The 22,886-nt window shown below is 45.2% G+C and overlaps 4 protein-coding genes across 6 annotated transcripts; 2 read left to right on the forward strand and 2 right to left on the reverse strand.

Annotated features, from left to right (window-relative positions):
* Positions 1-1,873: 1,873 nt before the first annotated feature.
* On the reverse strand, positions 1,874-4,909 carry LOC146299926 (uncharacterized). 2 transcript variants are annotated; one of them, XM_084677971.1, is made up of 4 exons: positions 4,095-4,909; positions 3,726-3,932; positions 2,782-3,001; positions 1,874-2,457 (listed from the first exon to the last, which is right to left on the reverse strand). In XM_084677971.1, exons 1-4 carry the CDS (start codon positions 4,756-4,758, stop codon positions 2,250-2,252), a joined length of 1,299 nt encoding a protein of 432 aa, XP_084534097.1. In that variant the 5' UTR covers positions 4,759-4,909; the 3' UTR covers positions 1,874-2,249. The 2 variants fall into 2 exon arrangements, with proteins under 2 accessions (XP_084534097.1, XP_084534090.1); XM_084677964.1 differs by having other exon boundaries at positions 3,726-3,935.
* On the forward strand, positions 4,863-11,987 carry mis18bp1 (MIS18 binding protein 1). Of its 2 annotated transcripts, none has more exons than XM_084677740.1 (17): positions 4,863-4,982; positions 5,267-6,281; positions 6,427-6,564; positions 6,939-7,246; positions 7,350-7,423; positions 7,602-7,723; positions 7,893-7,983; positions 8,115-8,221; positions 8,350-8,519; positions 8,693-8,765; positions 8,855-10,034; positions 10,118-10,290; positions 10,529-10,665; positions 10,888-11,033; positions 11,206-11,290; positions 11,600-11,654; positions 11,740-11,987. In XM_084677740.1, the coding sequence occupies exons 2-17, from the start codon at positions 5,387-5,389 to the stop codon at positions 11,835-11,837; spliced, it is 3,852 nt and encodes a 1,283-aa protein (XP_084533866.1). In that variant the 5' UTR covers positions 4,863-4,982; positions 5,267-5,386; the 3' UTR covers positions 11,838-11,987. The 2 variants fall into 2 exon arrangements, with proteins under 2 accessions (XP_084533866.1, XP_084533874.1); XM_084677748.1 differs by having other exon boundaries at positions 4,966-4,982; positions 5,158-6,281.
* Positions 11,988-12,120: 133 nt separating this feature from the next.
* On the forward strand, positions 12,121-18,001 carry tpp1 (tripeptidyl peptidase I). The gene is made up of 13 exons (XM_084677908.1): positions 12,121-12,442; positions 12,800-12,871; positions 13,119-13,258; positions 13,356-13,506; positions 13,724-13,845; positions 14,131-14,309; positions 14,555-14,753; positions 14,859-15,047; positions 15,612-15,684; positions 15,848-15,968; positions 16,189-16,347; positions 16,658-16,783; positions 16,979-18,001. The coding sequence occupies exons 1-13, from the start codon at positions 12,429-12,431 to the stop codon at positions 17,117-17,119; spliced, it is 1,686 nt and encodes a 561-aa protein (XP_084534034.1). The 5' UTR covers positions 12,121-12,428; the 3' UTR covers positions 17,120-18,001.
* A 209-nt stretch (positions 18,002-18,210) lies between these two features.
* Positions 18,211-22,886, reverse strand: yy1a (YY1 transcription factor a). The gene is made up of 5 exons (XM_084678016.1): positions 22,276-22,886; positions 20,881-21,031; positions 20,539-20,599; positions 19,736-19,894; positions 18,211-19,482 (listed from the first exon to the last, which is right to left on the reverse strand). The coding sequence occupies exons 1-5, from the start codon at positions 22,772-22,774 to the stop codon at positions 19,300-19,302; spliced, it is 1,053 nt and encodes a 350-aa protein (XP_084534142.1). The 5' UTR covers positions 22,775-22,886; the 3' UTR covers positions 18,211-19,299.

A 22,886-nucleotide genomic window follows, 5' to 3' on the forward strand; every position in this document is an offset into this window, starting at 1 on the left:
AGATAGGGTTGGCGTCACTGTAGCGAGTGAAAGAAATATCTGTCAGATGGCTTCTTCTTCTTCACAATACCCAAGAGCATACTGTCTTCTCAGTAACAGAGAACAAGCTCCTCCAATGGGAATGATGTCATATCATGTACAGAAGAGGCCACTATCTATACCCTCACCTGTCAACCTTCACTATATCTCTCATCCCTCCCCTCACTCATTCTTTCACTCCTTGTCTATCTCTCTCTCTCATCCCTTCCCTCACCTGCCATCCACCGCAATCTCCGTTGTCTCATTCACTCACCAAGGACACACTGAGGGCCGCAGTAGTGATAAAAGGATCAAGAGGCTGAATAACAAAGACTGCTGCAATGCAGGAGCACCTGTAATGAACCTATTAAAACTCCATTGTTATTTTATCATGGCTCTCCAGCTTCTATTCATAAGAAGAGAGAAATTATTCTGTCAGCAATGGGGACAGTCTCTATACATCCTCCAACACAGCAGCACACATACTAACAGACCACAGCTTATCCTTAATGTCCATAACTCAGTTGTTTAGCTTGTTACTGTATATCTCTCTTCTGGGTACAGATTTTTAAAATGTGTAATCAATGTATTGCAAAGCAGACGTCCTTTTATGTGTGTACATTTTCAATCTTATGTGTTCACCAAGTATAGCACTGAGCTTGACCAAAACAGTCCACTAATGATCCAATACATTAATGTAGACAGAGGATCCCTTCCCTATTAGTCAGAAGGATGATCGATGGACTGTACCTTTCCAACCTCTATGGCTGAAGTTCCCTGCTGAAGTATTCATGCAAAAGAGTCAATGTGCTCCCCACAGGAATTTTAAAATACCCCTAAAAAAAGGTGCACTGTAGCAATTCTTTCTACTGAATCTTTTCATAAGAAACTGCAGATATCTACTCTAAACCTTGGCTCACGCTGCTAAATAATGTGTTGGTCTCTGAGTCATTGTTTCTTTCTCCTGCACAATACATCACTGGGATGTGTAGTGGACCAAGACAATTTAATAGATATCGGGACTTGTGTATATACAATAGACAACATAAAGGAAGAGATAAATATTACATTGCTGTAAAGCAATAGAAATTATATCTGGCTAATAATTTAGTGTTGGGTTGTCATGCAGATTTTAACCACCAAGAATTAAAAGCCCAATCTTTCAGTAGCAATAGCACACTCAAAGGATGGCCAGATCAGAGAGAACATTAAAAGGTAGATAGAGATGGGGGATGAGATGATTTGAAAGAAAGACGTCTCCACTCAAGGGAAATGTTTTTCAGTTGTGAGTGCATTTCATCTAGCCTCAAATTGGTTTTTGAGAGAATGTATGTAAAAGTTCAAAAGGTTCAAAACAGGTTTTGTGAAAGCAATAAACAATTTCATTATTGTAGACAAAACACTGGAAAAAAATATACCACAACACCAAAAACTGTGTGTGTCAAATGTGGGTAAGTAGCACTCAGGGAAGCTAGGTTGTCTCCACGCTTCATATCAGCCACACTCGTCTCATCACACCTACCAGCTCTCATGGTGCGGTGGAACTCCTGTTTAGCTTCAGCCTCCAGAGGACCTGACATGCTTTTCACACAGGGATATGAAAGCAGCATGTAGGTGTGTGTGACCCTGATACTTTTATTTATCAGCTGCAGGGGTATATGTTCATCCTGCCTCTCACCAGACAACCTCATCATGTTGTGAAGACATTTAGTCTTAGGCACTCCCACCCACTGCAGTGAGATGGCTGTGAGAGGTCTGAACTCTGCAGAGTGCTTGGTGTGTTCCTGTAGAAAAGCAGGTCAGCACAATGTGCATCGTCAACAAGGATTTGTTAGGCGAAAAATACAGAGACCTGTTAATGGCAAAAGGGAGAAGCACAGGCATTTATTTATACTTTACCACCAACCGTCTTGTTTATTGGGAAATGGCCAGTTTACACTGAAGAGGGATGTGTGCAGGAATATATTAACTGTGCCTCCAAGCTCCTGATTAGATGCAGTTTGAGAGATGTGTGTATCTTGACTCAAAGCACCACAAACAGACAAGTCTTCCTCTCAAACGTGTTTGCTGCTCTCTAGGGGGCATTCAGTGTAAGACAGCTTGATGTTGAAGGAACAAACACCGCATACACATGTGCAAGTCAAGCACATTATATTACAAATAAATATATTTCTTCCACAAAGAATATCTAAAACATATATCCTGTTTGTATTTCAATCATTAGTCATGATTTACAGTTGAGCGCAGTCGCAAGTCAGGACATTTGGCGGCGGGGGGGAGTGAACCACCTGGATCCTGTGGCGGGTCATGGTCTGTAGTCTCTGAATCACAGCCAGCAGCAGTGGACTGGGCTGAGCCAGGCTGTCCAGAATCTCAAGGCGCTCCAGATGTTGCAGCTGCTGCAGGCTGACAAGGTCACTCTCTGGCACCCACTGGTGTCTAAAGGAGCAAGGACGACATGGAGCCCAGTGAAAAGACACAACGATGTAAGTAGAAGTGGGACTAAGACCATTTGTGCAAAGAGCCCTTAAGATCATCTTAAAACAAAAACAACAAGATCTTAATGTTACACTGTATTTAAGCAACTGAGATGTTATTGCTGCACTATTGTCGGCCAGTGAATACAGACTGTTCATTAAGTCTGACCACTGAAATACTGCAGAACAACAAACTTCTGCAGAACTTTCAATATGCACTATTTGTACGTCGGTTTGGATAAGAGCATCAGTTAAATTAATTCAATGTAACGTAACATCACTTCACCGAATTTTGAGTGTCCTCAGCTTGGGGAACAGTTTGGGGATGGTTCTGATGATGTTGCCATAACTGTTACTGTAGCCTCGTGGTTCCAGATGGAGGTAGGTGAGATCTGGGACACGGGTAGCCAGAGTTTGCAGGTCCACTGTCTCCACCTTCACTCGTAAGGTCAGGCTGGTCAAACTGCCCGGGACTGAGTCGCCATATTTCTGTACATCCGGGCCGTCTGCAAGACAACAACCCTACAGATAAAGACCCAGACACTAAAAGATACAATGTAGCCCCCATACAAGACGTTACAGATTTCTCTGGTTCATTTGGCCATTTGACCCTCCAAAGCCATTCTCCTACCCTGATGTGCAGGCATGCTAAACAGAGGACAGAAGGGAGCAGTGTCAGTGTCAGAAATATTAATCTATCAAGCATTGCACATTGTCAGTCAGTGAACAAGTTTAAGAAAGTTTATTGCTTGCGGCCGGCCCACAAGGAGACAAAAACATCACACGCCATTGTGCTACAAAGTTTGTCTGCTAGCATGTTGTGCTAGCTAGCTATTTAAGCACAAGCCCTCTTTACAGTCATTGGTTAAGACAAAGGCATGCAAATGTTCCATGGCTCTTCTTCATTGGCTCCTTGCATAGATCTGTGTGCATGGAAACTTAGAGTTCTCTGACCCTAGGCTTGACCATATGATTCACTCAACACAGATAAGGTTAGTTATTGCACCTCTAGTAAGATAATGGTCAGCCTAGGTCAGCTTGTTTACGTATGCCTCGTGTTACCCAAAGTTCAGATTTGGGGGTAGGCCTCTCTACACACAAGGAATGCTGAACACAGAATCATTCTTATATAGGATAAATGTGTTACATCTTCAATTTTTCCAACAGTCAGCACAAGGTCAACCAGGTAGCCTCCATCACGTTTCTCAAACACTCCAGCAAACAACTCACCGATGATGCTCAGGGAGGTCAGGCCAGGCAGAGAGGTCAACCACGTAGCCTGCCTTCTGTCTTCATAATTGTCCACAACACAAGCATTGTAGAACACTGCTAGGCTCCGCAAAGATGCCAGCCCCACAAAGGCATTCTGGGAGAGAGTGGGATCAGTGTAGTCCAGGATCTCTAAGCTGGTCAGGGCTGGTCCCATTTGGGGTCTGTCTTCTGGATCCAGGGCGAATAAAACAAGCTCAGCATTAGTTAGCATGTGGATTGTATTGTAGAATGTATACAGAGTTTTAACAACAAATCTTAGGGTACTTGTGTTCAGATAAATTACTAGAGGCAAAGGTTTGACTTTGGTTTGTACAAACTGTGTGTCACCTGAGGACTCTCTTTGTTTTCCAGGACATAAGTAGTCATCTGGTAGAGTGCCAAACATTCTTCCCATTCTCAGAGACAAGTGCTTTAAGTGAGGCAGATGAGTGAGGATGTCATGGAATGTGTCCTTTGGTATAGGGAAGCGTTGCATGTGATAGGACAAAGATGTCAGATTGCTAAACGTGGTCACCACATTAACGATTTCAGACCTTTGGGCACAGACTTCACACACAGTGAAATGGGTCAACTGTAGGGGGGTAGTCATGCGATCATATGCTCGAGTGAAACGGCAACGCCTTATGGACAAGCTCCTCAAATCTGGAAATCCATTTAAAATCTCATTTATTTCCTTTACGAATCCGTCCTCTATGACGATGGTGGCTAGTGTTGGAAGACAACTACGTAGCTGTTTCCAGTCTTTGAAACTTGCACTTCGCACCACCACACTGCTGGTCTTTCGGCGCCGAAGTATATTCCAGAACTCCGGGCTGTAGGCGCAGAGTTTCTTCAGCACAACCGTTTCATTTCTCCACAGGGACCAGTGGTCTACTAGGCGTTTAAAAGACTTGCAGCATGAACGAACGCTCAGCTTGTCCGATTTTGACAGCAATCTGAACACGTGAACCCATACCTCTGGAGGGAGTTGAGATGCTCCAAGTGGTGGCATAACGATACGAACTGAATCATAAAAAAGCGTGCCAAGTCATTCGCAAGCATATGTGTTATGATTGCAGATAAAGCAAATATATTCCTCGTCTTTGAGAAAACAAATCTAGTATATGGTCCTTTCCATGCTTTAAAACTTTTGCTAGACCCGGATGTTGTAGCGGATATGATGCAAGAGGAAGTAGAATGGCACTAAATTCAAAATTTGTAGGCGGGAGTTGAGGGGTAAGTTCCATACATTTTCCAAATACATCACTATTTCTTTTTAAAAGTCAAGTTACCGTTTTACATTGAAATACGGTTTTACACAGCGAATGATCACTTAGTACTTACTAGCTATATTGTTATTATTAAAGATTAGATAAAGAAGTCACCGTTACCTATTCCCTGTAACCAACAGCTAACCAGCTAACTTGCTAGCTAAGCTAGTATCTTGCTGACAAATGGCCTGGGAACCTTCATTGTTAACAGTAGGAAAGTGCTCATGCCCTCTCTTACATTTGGACCAGGTACATCAGACAAACTTCAGTGGATTATGGATTTAACGAAGACAACGAAAAAATGCCAACGTTAGGGACGTAATACAACCAGGTCGATCTAATCAAAACCACAGTTGCCACAGAAGAACGATGTTTTCACATTCAAACCATAGCACTGGCCAAAACAACAAACCCACCTATTTTGACCCTGCACCCAAAGACATGAACACCTCTTATGTTCTTCTAACACCTAACAACAATGTTTGCATGTCAACCAAGGCCATGTACAATGGCCAGATAAACAACCCACCCGTGGGCTTTGTGAACAGAGGCAACACCTCCATAGGCCAGGGCGTCATGTACCCTCTTAGCTCTACTATGGCTGATGACCACTCACTCGTGTGTGGGGACCCTGTGCTCTATCCCCCCCTCAAAACACAGAGCAGTTTCAGTCACAGGCCACCGTTTGAATCCCCAGCCAAGGCCTTTGCCAGGCTGAAGGCTAAAGTGCTGAAAGAGCAGATGTGTAAGGAGACTGAGAGCAAGCTTTGTTCTAGAGACAGGGAGACCCAAGATGGAGGGCTTCTTTCTCCCAGGAAGAGGCAGCATCCATGGACTATAGCTGAGCTGAAAGAGAACCAGAGTGCCTCATTCTACCCCTATGAGGCTGAGACCCTCACCCTCTCACCAACTAGTTCCCCCCCAAAAGCCTTCTCCCTTCCGTTCACAAACTTTAGCTCTAAAGACCTTCCCCTTTCCTCCCCTGGTAAGGATATGGGGAGAGTGTTCAAGACTGTCAACAGATTGTCCCCAAGGAAGCAGATACTGGGGGCATCGCCTATGAAGGCACGCCCCCTGGCTAGCTCCATTGAACAGCAGGGGCCAGCCCTGGAGGGGGACGTCTTCAGCGCATCCTGCAGCGCGACGCCGGCGAAGGTACAACCTCCAAGTTTTAAATCCTTTGGTAACCATGCAGGAGGTCTATCTGAAGACGTTAATATTATGGAAAATGGGCATACACAAACCACATGCTGGAGCTCCAGTGGTAAGATGTTTTTTCTAAAACTCTCATTTCACATATTACAATGTACTGTCTGGATATCAACAGTGGAGAGGTCTCTGGCATGTGCATCTACTATTGAACCAAAAAAAGTCTCAAATACTCTAACACAACTGTGTCATCTCCCCAGAACCCTTTGCTTTGCATAAGCTCCCTTTTGTGGGCTCTCCAGCTAAGATGTTTGCTTCAATGAAGGCGCGGCAGAGGCAGAAGGAGCAGATGGGAACCTGCATAGTCAGCAGCAGCACCCAGGAGCCCAGGAGAAGAGGTGAGGGTGGAACAATAACATGAAGTGTGGAACATAGGCTTGTGTTTTATTAAAACATCTTAGACCTGGAAAGGCAACCTAGGGTCCGCTCTACCAGCGGTCCTCTCTGTTTATGTAAAAGCTATTCAGAAGGCTGCACTGATCTTAGTTTAGCTTAACAATCCTACTCTGAGATGCTAAGATATAATGGGACATCAGGACTTTCGTTCATTAAAGATAGAGAAGGTTGTAACTTAGTGGTAGAGCAATTGACTGCAAATCAAGAGTTTGCAGGTTCAAATTGCCCTCTGTACATCCGTTTGGATAAAAGTGTTTGCTCAATGATTACATGATAGATTCCCTTCTTCTCCCTGTCTCTCCTTATCTGTTCTTAGGCAATGGTGCATTGCGTTGCCGGTCCAGCTCCACCCCTATCCCCCAGGAAACAGATGAGGACACCAGTGTGGACGCCACTAGCAGCATTGCAGGCACTGCCTTCACCGCTCCCTCCAGTGTGGGTGTGGTAGACAGCCAGTATGAGTCTGACATAGACGAGGGGCCGCTGGCCCCCCGCCCAGCACTGGTGGACGACCCACTGCTTCACGCCTCCCCTAGGATATCCATCCCGAAGAAATGCCAAGCACTGTTCCTGTCCAAGGGCATAGCAGAGGCCGCAGGGAGGAGACACTGGCAGGATAGCGATGTAAACAGAGACAGCTTCATCTCTCCGGTTGGCCCGAAATCGTTTTGGCTTGAATGTGTACATGTGATAAAGCCCTCAATGTCCTCTGTGTTTCTTCTGACAGGTGGAAGGGATCCACCTGAAGGAGTGGCTCCTGAGCTTCAACGGGCGTGGCCTGTTTGTAGACGGACTCCGCAGGTAGGCAGGTCATTTAAGGGCTATTACACATGGGACGATATTTTGTGTAATAATTGCAGTGGTATTTCATGCCACTCATGGTCTGATAAACAGTGGCTGTTTATCTTTCGTTTGACGTCGATCATAACCCAGCTACACTTTTGATCTATACGCATATTGTCTTGTGTGCTCTTGTCAGGGATAACAACATGCAGTGGCATAGTAACGTAATCACTGAGAGGGTCTCCAGTAACGTGGTGAAGACTGTTTCCGGAAACACCTACGTCTTGGTGGGCAAGATGGCTCTGGACAGAACCACCAGTACGGCACACACTTGCACACAGGCTATATACAGTATATAGCAAACACTGTACATAGCCGACTCTAAATAAATGATTGGAAACGCTGTGTGTTCATAGTCCATTGCAGCATGCTGTATATTGTGTTGTTACACATGCTGACTCTGTCCATTTCCAATGTTCTCCATCAGTATTACCAAGATGGCTGCAGAAGAAGTTTATGTTTGGCTTTCCCCTGAAATGGAAGATGTACTTTGATCAGTTCCTATCTGAATCTCAACAGTAAGTCACAGTATTACAAGGTTGCATTGAATAGTAAATATATTATTTTCCTACACACATTTGGGTGATTGTCTTCACTTGTTAGGTATATCAACTGTGTGTGGATGTAACTGATTGGATGGTGTCTATAGTTTGGGTTCAGACAACACCAGAGGCCAGACCAAGACTCCGAGATCAATCAGCCTTTCTGCCACGCCCAGGTCTGCCAGACCTCAGAAAGCCAGGACCCCAAAGTCAGGTGACTTTCAGATGAGACCGATCATCATCAGTCCAGACTGGTTCCCTGCTGTAACAATCCAGTCCCTCATACACTTCAACCTGGGTCCTCTGTTCCTCATTTCATCTTCCTTCTTCCGCCCCTCCCAGTTCCAGTTTGTCCTACCAGCACCCACGATATGACCGGAGGAGCTAAGGTGTCGCGTAGTGGCCGGCTGATCAAACCCCCCCTAGAGTACTGGAAGGGGGGGCGGATCATACTGGATGCAAACATGAACGTTACTGTGCTCCAAGGTTACGAAACGTCCATCTGTGAACCGGTAAGGCTTTTTATAGTGTTTTACGTCTGACATGTGTCTTGGAAGGATGGTAAAGATATTGATCTGTAGTACTAGTTTGACAAAATCGCTGTGTGAGGGAGTCATCTTCTGACTTCCAGGTTTCCCTGTCATGAGTTGTGATGATGATGATGTTCATGTCCCTGTTGACTCAGAGTGTAAACACAACTGTGGCCAAAGAGAAGAAGGCCAAAAAACCTGCCAAAGTGTTCCTCCCCTCTCCAGATGGTAGGTCCACATTTGTGTGTTGTGTGATGTTGTTTGTTTAGTGTGTTTTGTGCATGTGTAAGATACTGTTGTGTGTGTGTGCCCTTCAGACTCCAGTGATCAAGAGGATCAGGTCCTAGTGAGGAAGGTGAAGATGGCCCACAGGCCTCAGCGCTCCAGATCTAACCCTGAGAAGGAACCCTCTCACACCAACACTTCTCAAGGCTGCAACCTTCAACCGCGGGTCTTCAGTCTGCCCCCTCAGACGCCTGAAGTTGTCCTTCACCCAGACGAAGCGTCCCAATCCATTGCCCCACCCCAGCGTCGCTCCCAGCGCAACGCTGGCAGACAGAGCAGCGAGGAAGATTCCAGACCCTCCGGAGCGACGAGGAAGCCCCAGAGCGTTCGGACGGAACCTCCCAATGTCACACACAGCAAACGGACCAACCAGAAGAAGAAGAAAGAGAAGAGTGATTCTGGTCAGGCGGAGCAGCGGGATGTAGAGAGGGAGGCGGGGAGGCGTGCACACAGCCAGAGCACAGCTGATGCCTTAAGGAGGAGCCGCAGGGGTCACGACCTCAGGGAGGTGCCGTCTGAATCTGAGAGCAATCTTACTTCAACATCGCTCCGCAGCAGAAACAAGTACAGCAGGGTTCTAAATTCAGATTCCGAGACCCAGTGCAGTCAGGTGTCCCTGTCCAATCGGTCATTCAAATTCTCTGAAGACGAGGACATGTCGCTGAGGAGTAAGAGGGGCAACAGCCAGAAACCAAAAGTTGTTGCCAAGAAAAAAACTGCTCCAAGAAGTCAAGCTCTGCACAAGCCGGAACCCGAGCTCCAGCCTCAGGTGGAGAAGAGGGAGGCAGGGAGGCGCGCACACAACCACAGCGCCCCTTGTGCTGTCAGGAGGAGACGTAGGGGTCGAGACCTGGAGGCGTCTACTGAATCTGATGGCAATTTCACTTCAACAAAGCTCCGCAGCAGGAAAGAGTACAGCAGGGTGCTGAATTCAGATTCCGAGACCCAGTGCAGTCAGGTGTCCCTGTCCAATCATTCATCCAAATTCTCTGAAGACGAGGACATGTCGCTGAGGAGTAAGAGGGCCAAGAGCCAGAAACCAAAAGCCGTCACCAAGGACAAGACCAAGGCTAAAACCAAGTCACCACCGGAGAAGGTCCAGGTGGACAAGCAGAGCACCAGGGTGAAGAAAAGCAGAGCTGGAGCCTCAGCAAACCCTCAGGAGGAGGATGACGACAGGTGGACAGAGGCAGAACTCCGAAGACTGCGCGAGTAAGTCTCGTACCGTCAACAGCGCCTCTTGGGAGATGACGCATCGAGAGTAGCTGCATGACTCCTGTGTTTGTGTTTCCCAGGACGGTGACCTCCTTCCCCAAACACATGGGTAGTTTCTGGCTGAACGTAGCGATGGCGGTGGGTACCAGGTCCGCTGAGGAGTGTCAGGAGCAGTATTCAGCACAGAAAGGCTGCCCAGCCTCCTCTGTCAAGCCCAGGAAGAAGGAGGGCGCAGCCGCAAAGAAGGACCCAGGTAGGCTTTGACGAGATACAAGCCTGCATCTGCTGAGTGCATCTTATAATGTAGGGAATGGGAGAAATAAAAGACAAAAGGTGTTTGGTAGGTGCAAAGCGGGGTTTTGAGATGTGACTGTATCTCATATCATCTGTGTATATCTGACAAGACACTTGTCATAGTGTTTGTTCAGTTGTCATTTGTGTGGCGTCGTGTTCCTCACGAGCAATTCTGATGACGTCGTCTCCCTGTGTAGTGGTGGAACCTCGGATCACAGCCAAGGTGGGTACTCTGAAGAGGAAGCAGCAAATACGCAACTTCCTGGAGCACATGCCCAAAGACGACCACGATGACATCTTCACCAGTTCACCCATGCAGAACAAACGAGTCAAGGTGGGCAGGGGTCTCCTTTATTACAGTAAGAGCACCTTCTCCTGTTCCATTGCTGAACACATTTAAGAGACTCCAACCAGGGTGTGTTGACGGCTGTCGGCCAAGAAGTCTCTGAGCTCACCGGGTTACAGATCACACACCTCGAGGGGAATGCTGTGTTCGCATTTCCCGTATATATCCGCCTCATTCAAATGTGTGTACGTCTGTTCTGTCGTTCCGCAGCTGCCCACCGCTTCCCCCAGCTGGGCCGACAGTGTGTTCATGTCTTCAGGCCAGGACCCCCAGACCCCCTGCTCAGCCAGCTTTCCCACTGTCAAGACACCGCAGTGTCTCCACATCACCCCTGGCATGATGGGCTCTGTCAACAAGTGAGAATTTTTACAAATTCCATGCAGCTCTCCCATAATCACAGGCAGCTCTGCTCGAATGACATTATAACAGTTTGAGGGTGAGGTGTGTTTGAAACACTGTTCTGGATCTTCTGGTTTTTGGATGCTGGGCTTATATTAATCCTTTTTTTTATTTAATTTTTTATTTTAGAAATGATGATAAGTACATCTACCAGCTCCAGAAGAGGATGAAGACAAGCCAAGCCAAGGTCTACAAATATGTCCGCACATCTAAGGTATGAGTTTACAAAAAGCCATTATTGTAAGGCATACCACCAGATTATGATATACTGGTGTTCTTGGTATATCAAAACTATATATTATGTATTTTATATTTACGTGTCTATGAAAATAGACAAGACCTTTTTACTTTTGTTAGACCACATATTTAAATTTAAGATTACTATATGTTTATTGTATGCACCTTCCTGCCAAAGCAAATTCCTTGTCTGTGCAAACGTTCATGGCGAATAAATCCCTTTCTGATTCTGACTTCCATCTATTGTGTTGAATTCCTAGTTATTTCTCAAATTATTCATCCACAGAAGTTCACACCGACTCCGCCAGTAAAACGTGCTGTGAAAAGATGTGATATTCCAGGTGTGTGTCAAATACAATAACATTTATTTAGAATGCCAACCTGAATGGTTTCTTCATTATTGACTTGTCTGTTTGTTTGTTTCAGAGGAGAATGATTCGTTTGTGATCAGGGAGATGTTCCCGGATGAGAGTCGAGTTTCAGATGAAGGTGAAGAAGAGGATTACTACTTTGATGATGACTGAACATACAGATGAATTACAATTCTCTTTTGTTGTCTTTTTAATCTCAGTATTTCAATTTTTTTAATTGTGTCTGATCATATCATCTGGGGATTGATGACTAAAAATGTATTCTGTCTAATACTTGCGCTGTAATAAAATTGTTTTATTATAGTGATTTTTGCTGTCAAGTTGATCTTATCCACATCTGACAGCTAGTCATGTTTTTGATTTCTATAAGCCGTCTGTAAATGTCTCATTGATATTTTTTTCACCTTGTTTCTTGTTCTATACTACATGGATAGATGTCTAGGTGGAGCTGTTTTTCAAATACGTATATTTAGTACTTTTAAAAACTAAATGTTATTGTTCCGTACATCACTGCATATCCCAATCTGAATCAGATCTAAGTTATTTTGATGATCAAGGCCGTTTCAATAAATTTGCACGAGACAGAACTTCTTGCTAAATGTCACGAGCACACCCTCCCTACTCACGTGACAGAGGTTTTTTCCTGTCATGTGACGACCCACCATAAAATAAACGGACTAGCATAGCGTCTGAATCAAAGGTTCAAATAAACGACTCCTGAGAAAGGAATAGATTCATGTTTCCATGATGAAGATTTTGTAAGTGTTACAAGACTTGAAAGTTTGGTGTTGTGGAGCTATCGTTAGGGTACAAGTCTAAACTTTAACAGATGCCAGTTGCTAGCTACAACAACAAGCTAATGAAATGACCCAGTAAACTTCGGGGTCGAGTCGGGTCTTTGTTTACATCGAGACATTGTAGTGTGCCAGTGTAATTTATACGCAACAGTGGTCATGTATTATGTCCCATATACACTCAGTGTATATGGGTGTCATTTAAGCATGTTGGTATTTGTTATCCTTTATGTAGACTAGAGGTCAAACCTTGAGAATGTTCTGTATGGATGGTTTCTAACCCTACCTTCTGTATTTTAACACTTTGTTTGTACATGCCAGAATATCCATCTGCGCACTAATTTGCTGCTCGTTCGTTGTAGCTGAGCACCTCGAAGCTGACCAAGACATCTTGTAAGCATTCAAGCCTGGTACTGGTGGAACATTAATAGATATGAGACCTTGGTCGATTAGATCAGTAACAAAATATATGAAATTTGTTGTTTCATTTGCACCACTGCCATTGTTACAATAGGCCAAATCTAGTGATTTCATTACACAGTGTAAGATAACGGCTCCAAGGATATGTCGGGGTTTGCAAATGACTGAAATCTGAAGCTATGTGTGTAGACTCTGGAACAACTTGTTCTGTTTCTGTCAGAATCCCAGAGGAATGGACTCATGTGGGCAAGGTGGATCCCTATGAGCATTTGGAGCTGACCTTTGCCTTGAAGCAGCAGAATGTTGACCTTCTGGAACAGCAGCTCAGAGCTGTGTCGGACCCTGACTCAGCACAATACGGTTAGGCGCATATTTATGCTTCAAGCTCCATCCATCACACACCATAATTTTCAGATTTGAGATAATGAAAGGCCGTTCACTTCTCTGTTACTCATAGGGAAGCACCTGACTCTGGAAGAGGTGGCCTCATTGGTCCGCCCGTCCCAGGTGACCCACAAGGTTGTACGTAATTGGCTGCAGATGCACGGAATCCGAGACTGTCTCACTGTTGAGACTGGGGACTTCCTCCAGTGCACCATGACTGCTGGGTAAGGAACTTCTCTAAAATAGCCACTGATGCCGTTTTCCCACCTAAAACTGCTAACTCTAGTTCCTCATTGAGGTACTGAAAGAGAGGATATGTATATGTAAGCATACACGTGTTACAAGCTAACATGATTTCCTGAACACATTTACCTTAGTTAAGATGGTGGCCTGAAGTCCAGACTATGCCCTGGCTTTCTTCATTGTTGACTCCTTTTCCAGGGTGGCAGAGATGCTGCTTCCAGGAAGTGAGTTCCACCGCTACGCTAGAGATGGCCAGACCCTGGTGAGGTCCCCCTCCCGGTACAAGGTTCACCCGACCGTTCACCCCCACCTGGACTTTGGTGAGCTCAGAACCACTGCCCTTCTCTGATGGTGTGAGTTGAAGGTGTCGGCACACTGGTGCTGTCTGCTAACAACCAGGCCTCACAATCACATCTGCTTTTCATCCACAAAGAGAAGCCTAAGATGTACACATCCTTTGCTTTTGCATGATGAATCCTTACTACTTATTATTTATAGCTGGGTCGGGTGAACTGTTTGTGTCTGTCTCATAGGATCAAAGAGATGGGTCAGGTTGTGACCTGACTAAGGGTGTGTCTGTGCAGTGACATTCTTTTCTCTCACAGTGGGCGGGCTCCACCGCTTCCCACCCGAGGGGCAGGGCCTCAATGAGTTCCTGGCCCAAAAGAGGCGCTCCGGGCAGGGGTTCCATCTGGGAGTGACACCCAGCATCCTGAGGAGCCGCTACAACCTCACAGCTGCTGACGTGGGATCTGCTTCCAACAACAGCCAGGCTGTGGCCCAGGTACTGTTCGTACAGGAACTCCTCATTCACTGTCTGAATGAATAAATACAAATAACGTGTTCATTTCTGTGGATGATATTATCCAAAGCAACATGCAGTCATGAGGGATTTGAACCTGCGACCTCTTGATTTGCAACCAAATGCTCTATCGCTCATCCAAAGTCTCACTTAGGAAGGGTCAGGCAATGTCACTGATTAATCCTTTTATGAGATGGGATTTGATCATTGTGCTTTTCCTCCCTCAGTTTCTGGAGCAGTACTACCATCCTGCTGACCTGGCAGAGTTTATGACCATGTTTGGGCATGGCTTCCAGCACCTGTCCAAAGTGGACCGTGTGGTGGGCCAGCAGGGTGGGGGCAAGGCAGGCCTGGAGGCCAGTCTGGATGTGGAGTACATCATGAGCACTGGAGCCAACATCTCCACCTGGGTCTTCACCAACCCCGGTACGGTCTAACAGCTAGAAGATTTTCTCTTGGAATTTTATTTTTAACGTTGAATCTTTTTACTCAAATGAGTTCATGATCCTGATCTTTCGCTTCTCCTCCCAGGTCGCCACGAGACCCAGGAGCCGTTTCTCCTGTGGATGGTGTTGCTCAGCAACATGTCCTCTCTGCCCTGGGTCCACACCATCAGCTACGGAGACGACGAGGACAGCCTGTCCTCCGCCTACATGAACCGCATCAACACTGAGTTTATGAAGGCTGGCGTCAGGGGGCTCTCCATACTGTTCGCCTCAGGTCAGACAGAGCCTGCGTGGCCCTTTAACCCTGACATGTGTTCCCTCCCATGGGCTCCCCTCGCAACTCGAGGAGACGGCTGACCAGTCATGGTGAAATCTGGGGCATCGTGTAAACAAGGGCACATGGGAAGGAAGGATACTTTCCACGGACAGTTGCTCGGTTCTAGTATTGGGGTTGAATGTGCATGTAGACGAAGGACGGCATACGGGCGAGTGGTTCTTTTTAACGGGATCTGTAAATGTCACCACTTGGCTGACAGTGTGCAGTCGATGCAGACGCTCTGGGGACTTTAGTAGGAGACAAGGTCTCGAACTCCATGGCAACGTCATTGAGTTAGTGTGAAAACGCATGCTTTGGGGTCAGATAAAGATGTGGCTTTAAAATGTGAAATGTTTACTTTACAGCATTTAGTTTACAGGGTGATATGGTGGATCTATACCTTGACGTGGAATAAATAAATAAAATATGTAAATAATAAATAAAATGTTCTGTGACATTGGGGTTACTTAGTCAAAGCTGTAATTGTTAGATGCTGTGTTAACGTGTTTATTCTTGTCCTAGGTGATAGTGGGGCTGGCTGCAGACACATGACCAAGGGGCAAAACTCCTTCAGACCTAGCTTCCCTGCCTCTAGGTGAGCCTTGTACTAGGACAGCACTGGAATACGTTTGGTATTTTATAAATTGAGTTTCTTGATTTGAAGGGGATTTTTTCCCAGTTTTCAAATTTGAGGATTGAGTGTTTCCCAGAAATCCTTGTTAGTTTATCTGTGGTACTGTTTCTGTGTTGTCTGGTAGCCCCTATGTGACCACAGTGGGTGGAACCTCATTCAAGAACCCGTTCAAGCTGACCTATGAGGTGACAGACTACATCAGTGGAGGAGGATTCAGCAATGTGTTCACCATGCCTGACTACCAGGTAGAGTCCTGACCAAAGCAACATTTAGTTGGAAAAAATGAAATAATTGCCTACTGACTTTTAGTCTCAGCCCTATGGCAGGCCAGTTCAGGTGAAACGTAGGTGTTACTTCAGCGTTTCTATGTTTTCCTCACTAGCTGGTGTAAGCGCATGTTGACCATGATGGTCACCAACCCTGTATGTGTTTCTCCTATTCTACTGTGTCTCTGTCCTCCTGCAGGTCAGTGCCGTGCAGAGCTACCTGAAGGGTGTGGCCGGCCTGCCCCCACAGACCTACTTCAACACCAGTGGGCGGGCCTACCCCGATCTGGCCGCCCTGTCTGACAACTACTGGGTGGTCACCAACAGAGTGCCGATCCCCTGGGTGTCTGGAACCTCGGTAAGCAGGAAGCTTCTCTCCAGGCTCCTGTTTGAATTCTCTGAGATGCAACCTTCCTTTCCTTGAAAAATAGCTAATGGATCACGCATAGACTGGTGCAAGTATAGATCTCTACATGGTTTTACCCAACCAGACATTTTGGAATGTTTTTTTTTTTTTTTGAGGAGTGAAGGAGGTACGGTTGCATTTGGCTTTTTGAGAGAATCCAGGAGGAAGATCGCCCAGTCTGAACCAGCCCTGGGCAGGACTAATATCTAGGTTCCATGTAACTGGTATTTACTGGTATTATATTTTGTGTGTTTGTCTCCAGGCCTCCACTCCTGTGGTGGGAGGAATTTTGTCTCTGATTAATGACCAGCGCCTGCAGAAGGGCCTTCCTGCTCTGGGCTTCCTCAACCCTCGCCTCTACCAGCTGAAGGGACAGGGTTTGTTTGACGTAAGAATCATTATCATTAAGCAGAATCTTCTTCAGTCAGACAAGCCTCTGAATCCTCATCCTAAGTTGCTTTTCCACCACATAGTACCGGAGTTTAAAATGTGTGTATTTGTGTGGGATGTCCCACTTCTATACAGACACTCACCACATTGGGAATAAAGTAGTCTGTCTAAACTGCTCTCTCCCATCTCTCAGGTCATCGAGGGCTGTCACCTGGGCTGCCTGGATGAGCAGGTGCAGGGGAAGGGCTTCTGTGCAGCCCCATCTTGGGACCCCGTCACTGGCTGGGGAACGCCCAACTACCCCCCCCTGCTGGCCGCCCTTGAGAAAGACTGAACTGTCTGCCAAATGCACATTGGGTCCTGCTGTGTCATCCCCTATTAACTACTAAGACCAGTAGTATATCTGAGATGTTTGGAAGATGGCAATTCCTGGCTTTCACTTGCTCTCCAAGTGGCTAGGTTTAACTGCCACCCTATTGGTTACCTTACCCGTCAGATATTTTCCGATATCAACAATTGCTTAGCAGGCAGAACTTGAGGGTTAATTTGGGTTGAATGCCAGTCTGTTACTGCAGCTGTCAGCCAGTCTGCAGCTGTGTTAAACATGTCCCCTCTCTTGACCTGCCCTACACAGGACTACTGCCTCCAGAGTATGAAAAATACAGGTTCTGGTGGTTCCACAAACATGGACCTTGAATGTATCTTTATGCAATATTATATTCTCTGAAGAATTTGTTTATCCCAAACATTTTTATTTATGTGAGACCGTTAACCAGATTTAGTCAAGCATGGATCCTTCTACTCAGGTTGTGTGATTCTCACGAAGGAGATTTTCTTTTGTCTTTAAGATTTAGATTTCTGGTCTCATATCAGCGACACAATTCTAGCCTACGTGAATCACGGTACTTCTATATCAGATTTTTTAACATAATTATGTTAATGCATGTTACACCCTTTTATTCTGTGGAATGTGAACTTTATGTTTGGTGGGTCAATAAGAAAGGAAGGTTGTCCTGTTGTGCAATTGTTGTTCCAACTACCAAATACTGCCTGGTGAATTTTGATTCGCTCAACACATTTATTCAGCATTAGTCAATCAACCAGCATCTTTGCACTGATTTACTTTTTTTTTTTTTAAGACAAATTACCATGCACTATGTGAAAGACTGCTTTTTATGTGAATTGTGAACACTGAATACAATTATTTTCAACTTTGTCAAGTGTGTTCATCTTTTGTGTTGAGCCTGCTAATATACATGGTGCTATCTTGTATTTATAAGTTTACTATTTTCTATCTGGGATCTGCTTTATCTTGTCAGTCGTACAAGTCTTCTCCACAAAGAACTATGTTCATAAAATCCCAACTGTCAAGCATGTCACCATAGCAATTCCATTGTTATACATGCAGTCACCATAACCAATGTCTTTAAGATCAGCCATGTCTTTATTCAGATTTGGGAGCCAATAGAAATAGTCCCTTTCAAGAACCAACAGATCAGAGGAAGTGTCACATTCAAAATGGCGTCAGAACAAGTCTAATCATCTATCACATACCCACACCTGAAGTCTACACACATCGCATTCTCAGAAACACACATCCTAGAAGGAGCTTGCTAGGGACCCTTGGGTTCTGTATAGGCCTTATGAAGTGGGGGAAGTCAATATTAGCATGGGTTAGTGCAGGTTGGACAATACATTCTCACAATGCAACTGAGCACCATGTCTGGTTGAGTTAAACAGAAAAGAAGGGGGTGTGATGTAATCAACAGACATGACAGATTGTTTTTTTTGCATCTGACAGTGCAATGGGAAAATAATGGTTTTAATTAATCTGTTAACACTAGGTAAATCACATTACTACTATCTACATGATTCCGATATATCTGTACGTTACAATTATACAAAATGAAGGTCTGTAGAGATCACCCCATATCCCTCCAAAGCAACTGTCTGTAAAACATTAGGAGGTACAACCACTGCCAAATCTCCCCCATGAGGAGACGTCACAGATTTCACTTCTCAAGGAAAAATATACATACATAATACCACTAAGCTTATGCCAAAAGAAGTGTACAATATGCACACTTAGGAAAAGTACAAAATTAAAAAGCAATTAATTAAATTTTACTATGCTGATGGATGGTTAGACTAGACTTTAGGCTCTTCTCGGCTGAAGTAGAAATAAAGAAAGTTGTCATCTTTCAGATCCAAGAATTCCGTTCACATCTTCACAAGAAGAAACCGTCATCTTTTCTCTCAGGGAGCTTGGTGGGCGGGAGGGGGAGGGGGGGTTCTGCGTCATTTCAAGAGTGCCTCATTATTACCACCACACATATCAAAAAGTCTTAAGGTCATTCTCTCATAAAACACTTTTTTTTCTAGAAACGATACAAAGGGGGAATTTCATCATATCTCTGAAGAGGACACAGGTCACAGGACGATGCTGTGGTAGTGGGGCATGGAGGGTGGTGGGGGGGTAGAGGGGCGCAGTGGCATGTCTCTGCCAAGGCTGGCTCACTGATTGTTTTTAGCTTTGGCATGTGTGAGGATGTGAGACTTGAGGTTGGTAGACTGAGCAAACTTTTTGTTGCAGCCGTCAAACGGGCAGACATACGGCCGGTCACCAGTGTGAATGCGCACGTGCGTGCGCAAGTTAAAGTCCAGAGAAAAGCGCTTTCCACAGCCTTCAAACGTGCACTGCAGAGGGGAGAGGAGAAGACAAAGAGTTAGGCTAGTCAGGCTGTACTGTTGGGGTGACAATCTGAAGTTGCCTTCAGAAAGCTGGCAGGTGTGCGTGTGGCTCAAACCACATATAGACTAAAACAAAAAGCTGAATTTGAGAAGAGACCAAATTGTACTCTTTTTGTTTCTCTACAGAGAACAATATGCTGGCTACTACTGGAGAATCCGGAGATTCCTCTTTAAGGAGATGGGGAGATGGCTGACAGACCTGGAAGGGTTTCTCTCCGGTGTGAACCAGCTGATGTCTTTTTAACTTGGAGCTCTCTACAAAGGCCTTGCCGCACTCAGCACACACATGCACCCGCGGACCGTGTGTGTGCAGGTGCTTCCTCATCGCTGAGTTGTCCCTGAACATCTTTGTGCAGCCCTGAGGAGACACAAACAGTACACATTTTAGCCTCTAAGTCATATTTACCGTAATCTTCTGACTATAAGCCGTGCCTTTTGTCCCATTTTTTTGGCCCTGTGGCTTATATAACGGTGCGGCTAATCTATGGATTGTTACAGCTAACGGCTGATAAATGGGAGCTTCCTAAAGCTGCCATCTCTTTCCCAACCATCCCCTCTGTGCACGAACCCTTACATATGGTAATCAAACATTAAAACACCTGCGGCTTATAGTCCAGTGTGGCTTATATATGTACACATCATTCAATTTAGCTTCTGCGGTTTATATAACAGTGCGCCTTTATAGTCCAAAAATTACTGTATATAAAGAACGATCATAAAATTATGTAAAACAAAAACACACACACACCCCCATTGACATACTGCCACCTAGTGGCATTTTTGAACAACAAGTGTTGTCAGATAAAGTTCAATTCTTTTGAAGGGGCCCATTCCTACACACAGATCCTCTGATGCAGGACTGTTTTATACTAATCCATAGGCTGTTAGATCATGGCCGGAACCATAGAAAAAAACAAAACCCCACAATGTTACTTTACTCCAATAAGGTTTTGGACATGAACATTCGGAATCCTTGTTCCTGTACATTGAAAACACACTCACTTTGTGGGGACAGGCTATCGTCCTGGGAGCATCGTCTTCTTTGATCTTCCGTGGTTTCATCCTGGGAGCCAGATATAATACACCATTAAACAAAATATAATAATTCCTCACACCTTAGTACCCCCAGAATAATGTAAATGGAAAATTGTCATAAAAATGTTGTATCCCGCTTATACATTTCACTCGTTTACCAGACGCTTTTATCCAAAGCAACATACAAATAACAAATATTACACTATAAATAATAAGAATCAGTCAATCCATGTCCCATCTTACCTACAGTAAGTCATTCTGGGTAAGAGCGTATGCTAAATGACTAAAAAATTACTAAATGTAATGTACCTGGCAAACTCTGCCAGCTGTTTGGGGTCTGACAGGTCAATGCCTGGGATGCCTCCTGGGGGAAGCTTCTTCCCTGTCATGTACTCTGAGTAGTCTGGAGGGGAGTTCTCCCCGATTATCTGCTCCTCATGGTCTATGTCCTTCTTGTCATCTAGGAGAAAATTAAAATGGAAGATACAATGGGCCCAAGAGGTAAAGAGAGGCACACACAGACAGGAGAGCAAACATTACAATATAATACACATCTATCATATGAATTATGGACCATATCTTTGTATCTAGTAAATGATTGCCGGTGGTTTTTGTTCCCGTTATCTGGAAGATAAACTAAACTTGGTTCATTTAAAACTGTGATTGGAAAACCTAAAGCTAAAGCCATGAACAGAGCAAAGCAGCCCTATTCTAGTCATTTTGAGTTGGATTCACTGTAAGCACCACTGGCACAGTGTCTTAGGGGGTGTGTCTAGTATAAATCATTGCAAGGGTTTCCTATTGCTATCGTTTTATACGTGACTTTATTGGAAATCACACATTGTGGTATAAACCAAGAACAAGAAACCAAGAACAAGAAACCACTAATTGAGTGTAATAAACTACGTGAATGCAGAATGCATTTGATAAATTAACGCACGTCTGTTGATACCATAAATGCTGTAGCTTTACATCAGGCTTATCATGTATAGGAAGCTGTTTGAAAGCATTATACATCCCATGAGTTTTCTCCATGACTAGAAACTAACAGTAGAAACCTCACTGATTGATTAGACGGACAAAACAGCGTGTTTAAACGTTCAGATCAACGGATTGACTACACCGCCGGTTTCAAGCTCATCACGTGAATTTGAAAAAGAACGTGAAGACTTTTTTTCATTCCAAGTTCTAAAAACAAACGACTGAACTGGTGCATCGTGTATTCTATCAGTTTACGAGTCATCGGTCTGCTATCTCAGTTAACTACCGTGGCGTGGCTAAGCTAACGGGAGCAAGTCCTAAGGCATCGAGTATTGTGACAGCTCAACCCTCCCCCCGCTCCTCAGACTCGGAGGCCCCAATGCTAGAACTGCGCCACAGCGGCCTAGTCCCGGAGCCAGCAGCAGCGCGCTCGCTCTCCCACTCGCCGCCATCTTCCCCGGCCAAATCAACGCCATTTTTTCGGGCGGCCATACTGGACCGGGGGAACATGGCGGCGCCCAGCAACACATAAAACATGGCTTCCCATAAAAACAAAAACATTTCGAATGGACTGTATCTTGTTCTCAATTCTAAACAATTAGAAATCCAACATGCGTTCGTTGGAGGACAACGCCCGCTCGAGGCCCTGTCACACAGGGCACAAACACTGAGAACAATGCGAGTACCCAGCTTGCAAGAATTCACAACCACCTCTCAACTTACCCGATGCCCACATCGTGACTGAAAACTCTCCCTCCAAAGTCTTTATCTGAACCTGTTTCTGCTCCCATTTTCTCCCACTGGCTTCTGATCCACCCAAATAGCTCTTTTTGCCCGCTCTCTTCCCGCTTCCCCCTTTCTTCATCCGCCCCGTCGAGCTCTTCGCAGCTACAGTCACCAGAGTCTGTTCGATGTAGTCCTCTTCTACTGCCGGTACCGGGATAAGGATCTGATCCTCATAACCGTCGTCCGCATGTAGGTCCGAATCATCTTCACCCACCACCTCTTCTCGGGTTTGCACCAAAATAACCTCTTGGTGATGATGAAGCGAATGTGGATCATCTGTGTCGAGAGGCTGTAAAGCGATCATAGGCTGATGTTCATCGTCGTCTCCAACAACTGTTGTCTCGATAGTCTCCACTTCTATTTCATGAAGCTCCACTATCTCAGCAGGCATCTCCGATCCATCCGTTTCTATGTACAGGGTATCGCCTGATGCCATGTCGAAAACCCCGTCTATTTCTCCCACTTTCAATGTTTTGTACTGCTGTCTTCCCCTCTTCTTTGCTGCCTTCCTCCTTCTTCGACAACACAAACTCTACTCTAGTCTACTC

Source organism: Hypomesus nipponensis, chromosome 3 (assembly GCF_054491055.1).
Source record: "Hypomesus nipponensis isolate SF chromosome 3, ASM5449105v1, whole genome shotgun sequence".
In the NCBI taxonomy this organism is placed as follows: domain Eukaryota; kingdom Metazoa; phylum Chordata; class Actinopteri; order Osmeriformes; family Osmeridae; genus Hypomesus; species Hypomesus nipponensis.

Excerpts from the sequence above, each read along its gene's own strand:
- LOC146299926 (XM_084677964.1), bottom strand. The coding sequence starts at position 4,758 with ATGCCACCACTTGGAGCATCTCAACTCCCTCCAGAGGTATGGGTTCAC. Across the intron at positions 3,936-4,094 it reads AAAACAAAGAGAGTCCTCAG|AAGACAGACCCCAAATGGGA; the intron begins GTGACACACAGT and ends CCCTGGATCCAG. Across the intron at positions 2,458-2,781 it reads CTGAGGACACTCAAAATTCG|ACACCAGTGGGTGCCAGAGA; the intron begins GTGAAGTGATGT and ends TTGCTCCTTTAG.
- mis18bp1 (XM_084677740.1), top strand. The coding sequence starts at position 5,387 with ATGTTTTCACATTCAAACCATAGCACTGGCCAAAACAACAAACCCACC. Across the intron at positions 7,424-7,601 it reads TTTGTAGACGGACTCCGCAG|GGATAACAACATGCAGTGGC; the intron begins GTAGGCAGGTCA and ends TGCTCTTGTCAG. Across the intron at positions 10,666-10,887 it reads TGCAGAACAAACGAGTCAAG|CTGCCCACCGCTTCCCCCAG; the intron begins GTGGGCAGGGGT and ends GTCGTTCCGCAG.
- tpp1 (XM_084677908.1), top strand. Across the intron at positions 13,507-13,723 it reads CAGTGCACCATGACTGCTGG|GGTGGCAGAGATGCTGCTTC; the intron begins GTAAGGAACTTC and ends CTCCTTTTCCAG. Across the intron at positions 16,348-16,657 it reads CCTGGGTGTCTGGAACCTCG|GCCTCCACTCCTGTGGTGGG; the intron begins GTAAGCAGGAAG and ends GTTTGTCTCCAG.
- yy1a (XM_084678016.1), bottom strand. The coding sequence starts at position 22,774 with ATGGCATCAGGCGATACCCTGTACATAGAAACGGATGGATCGGAGATG. Across the intron at positions 20,600-20,880 it reads CAGCTGGCAGAGTTTGCCAG|GATGAAACCACGGAAGATCA; the intron begins GTACATTACATT and ends TCTGGCTCCCAG. Across the intron at positions 19,483-19,735 it reads CCGGAGAGAAACCCTTCCAG|TGCACGTTTGAAGGCTGTGG; the intron begins GTCTGTCAGCCA and ends TCCCCTCTGCAG.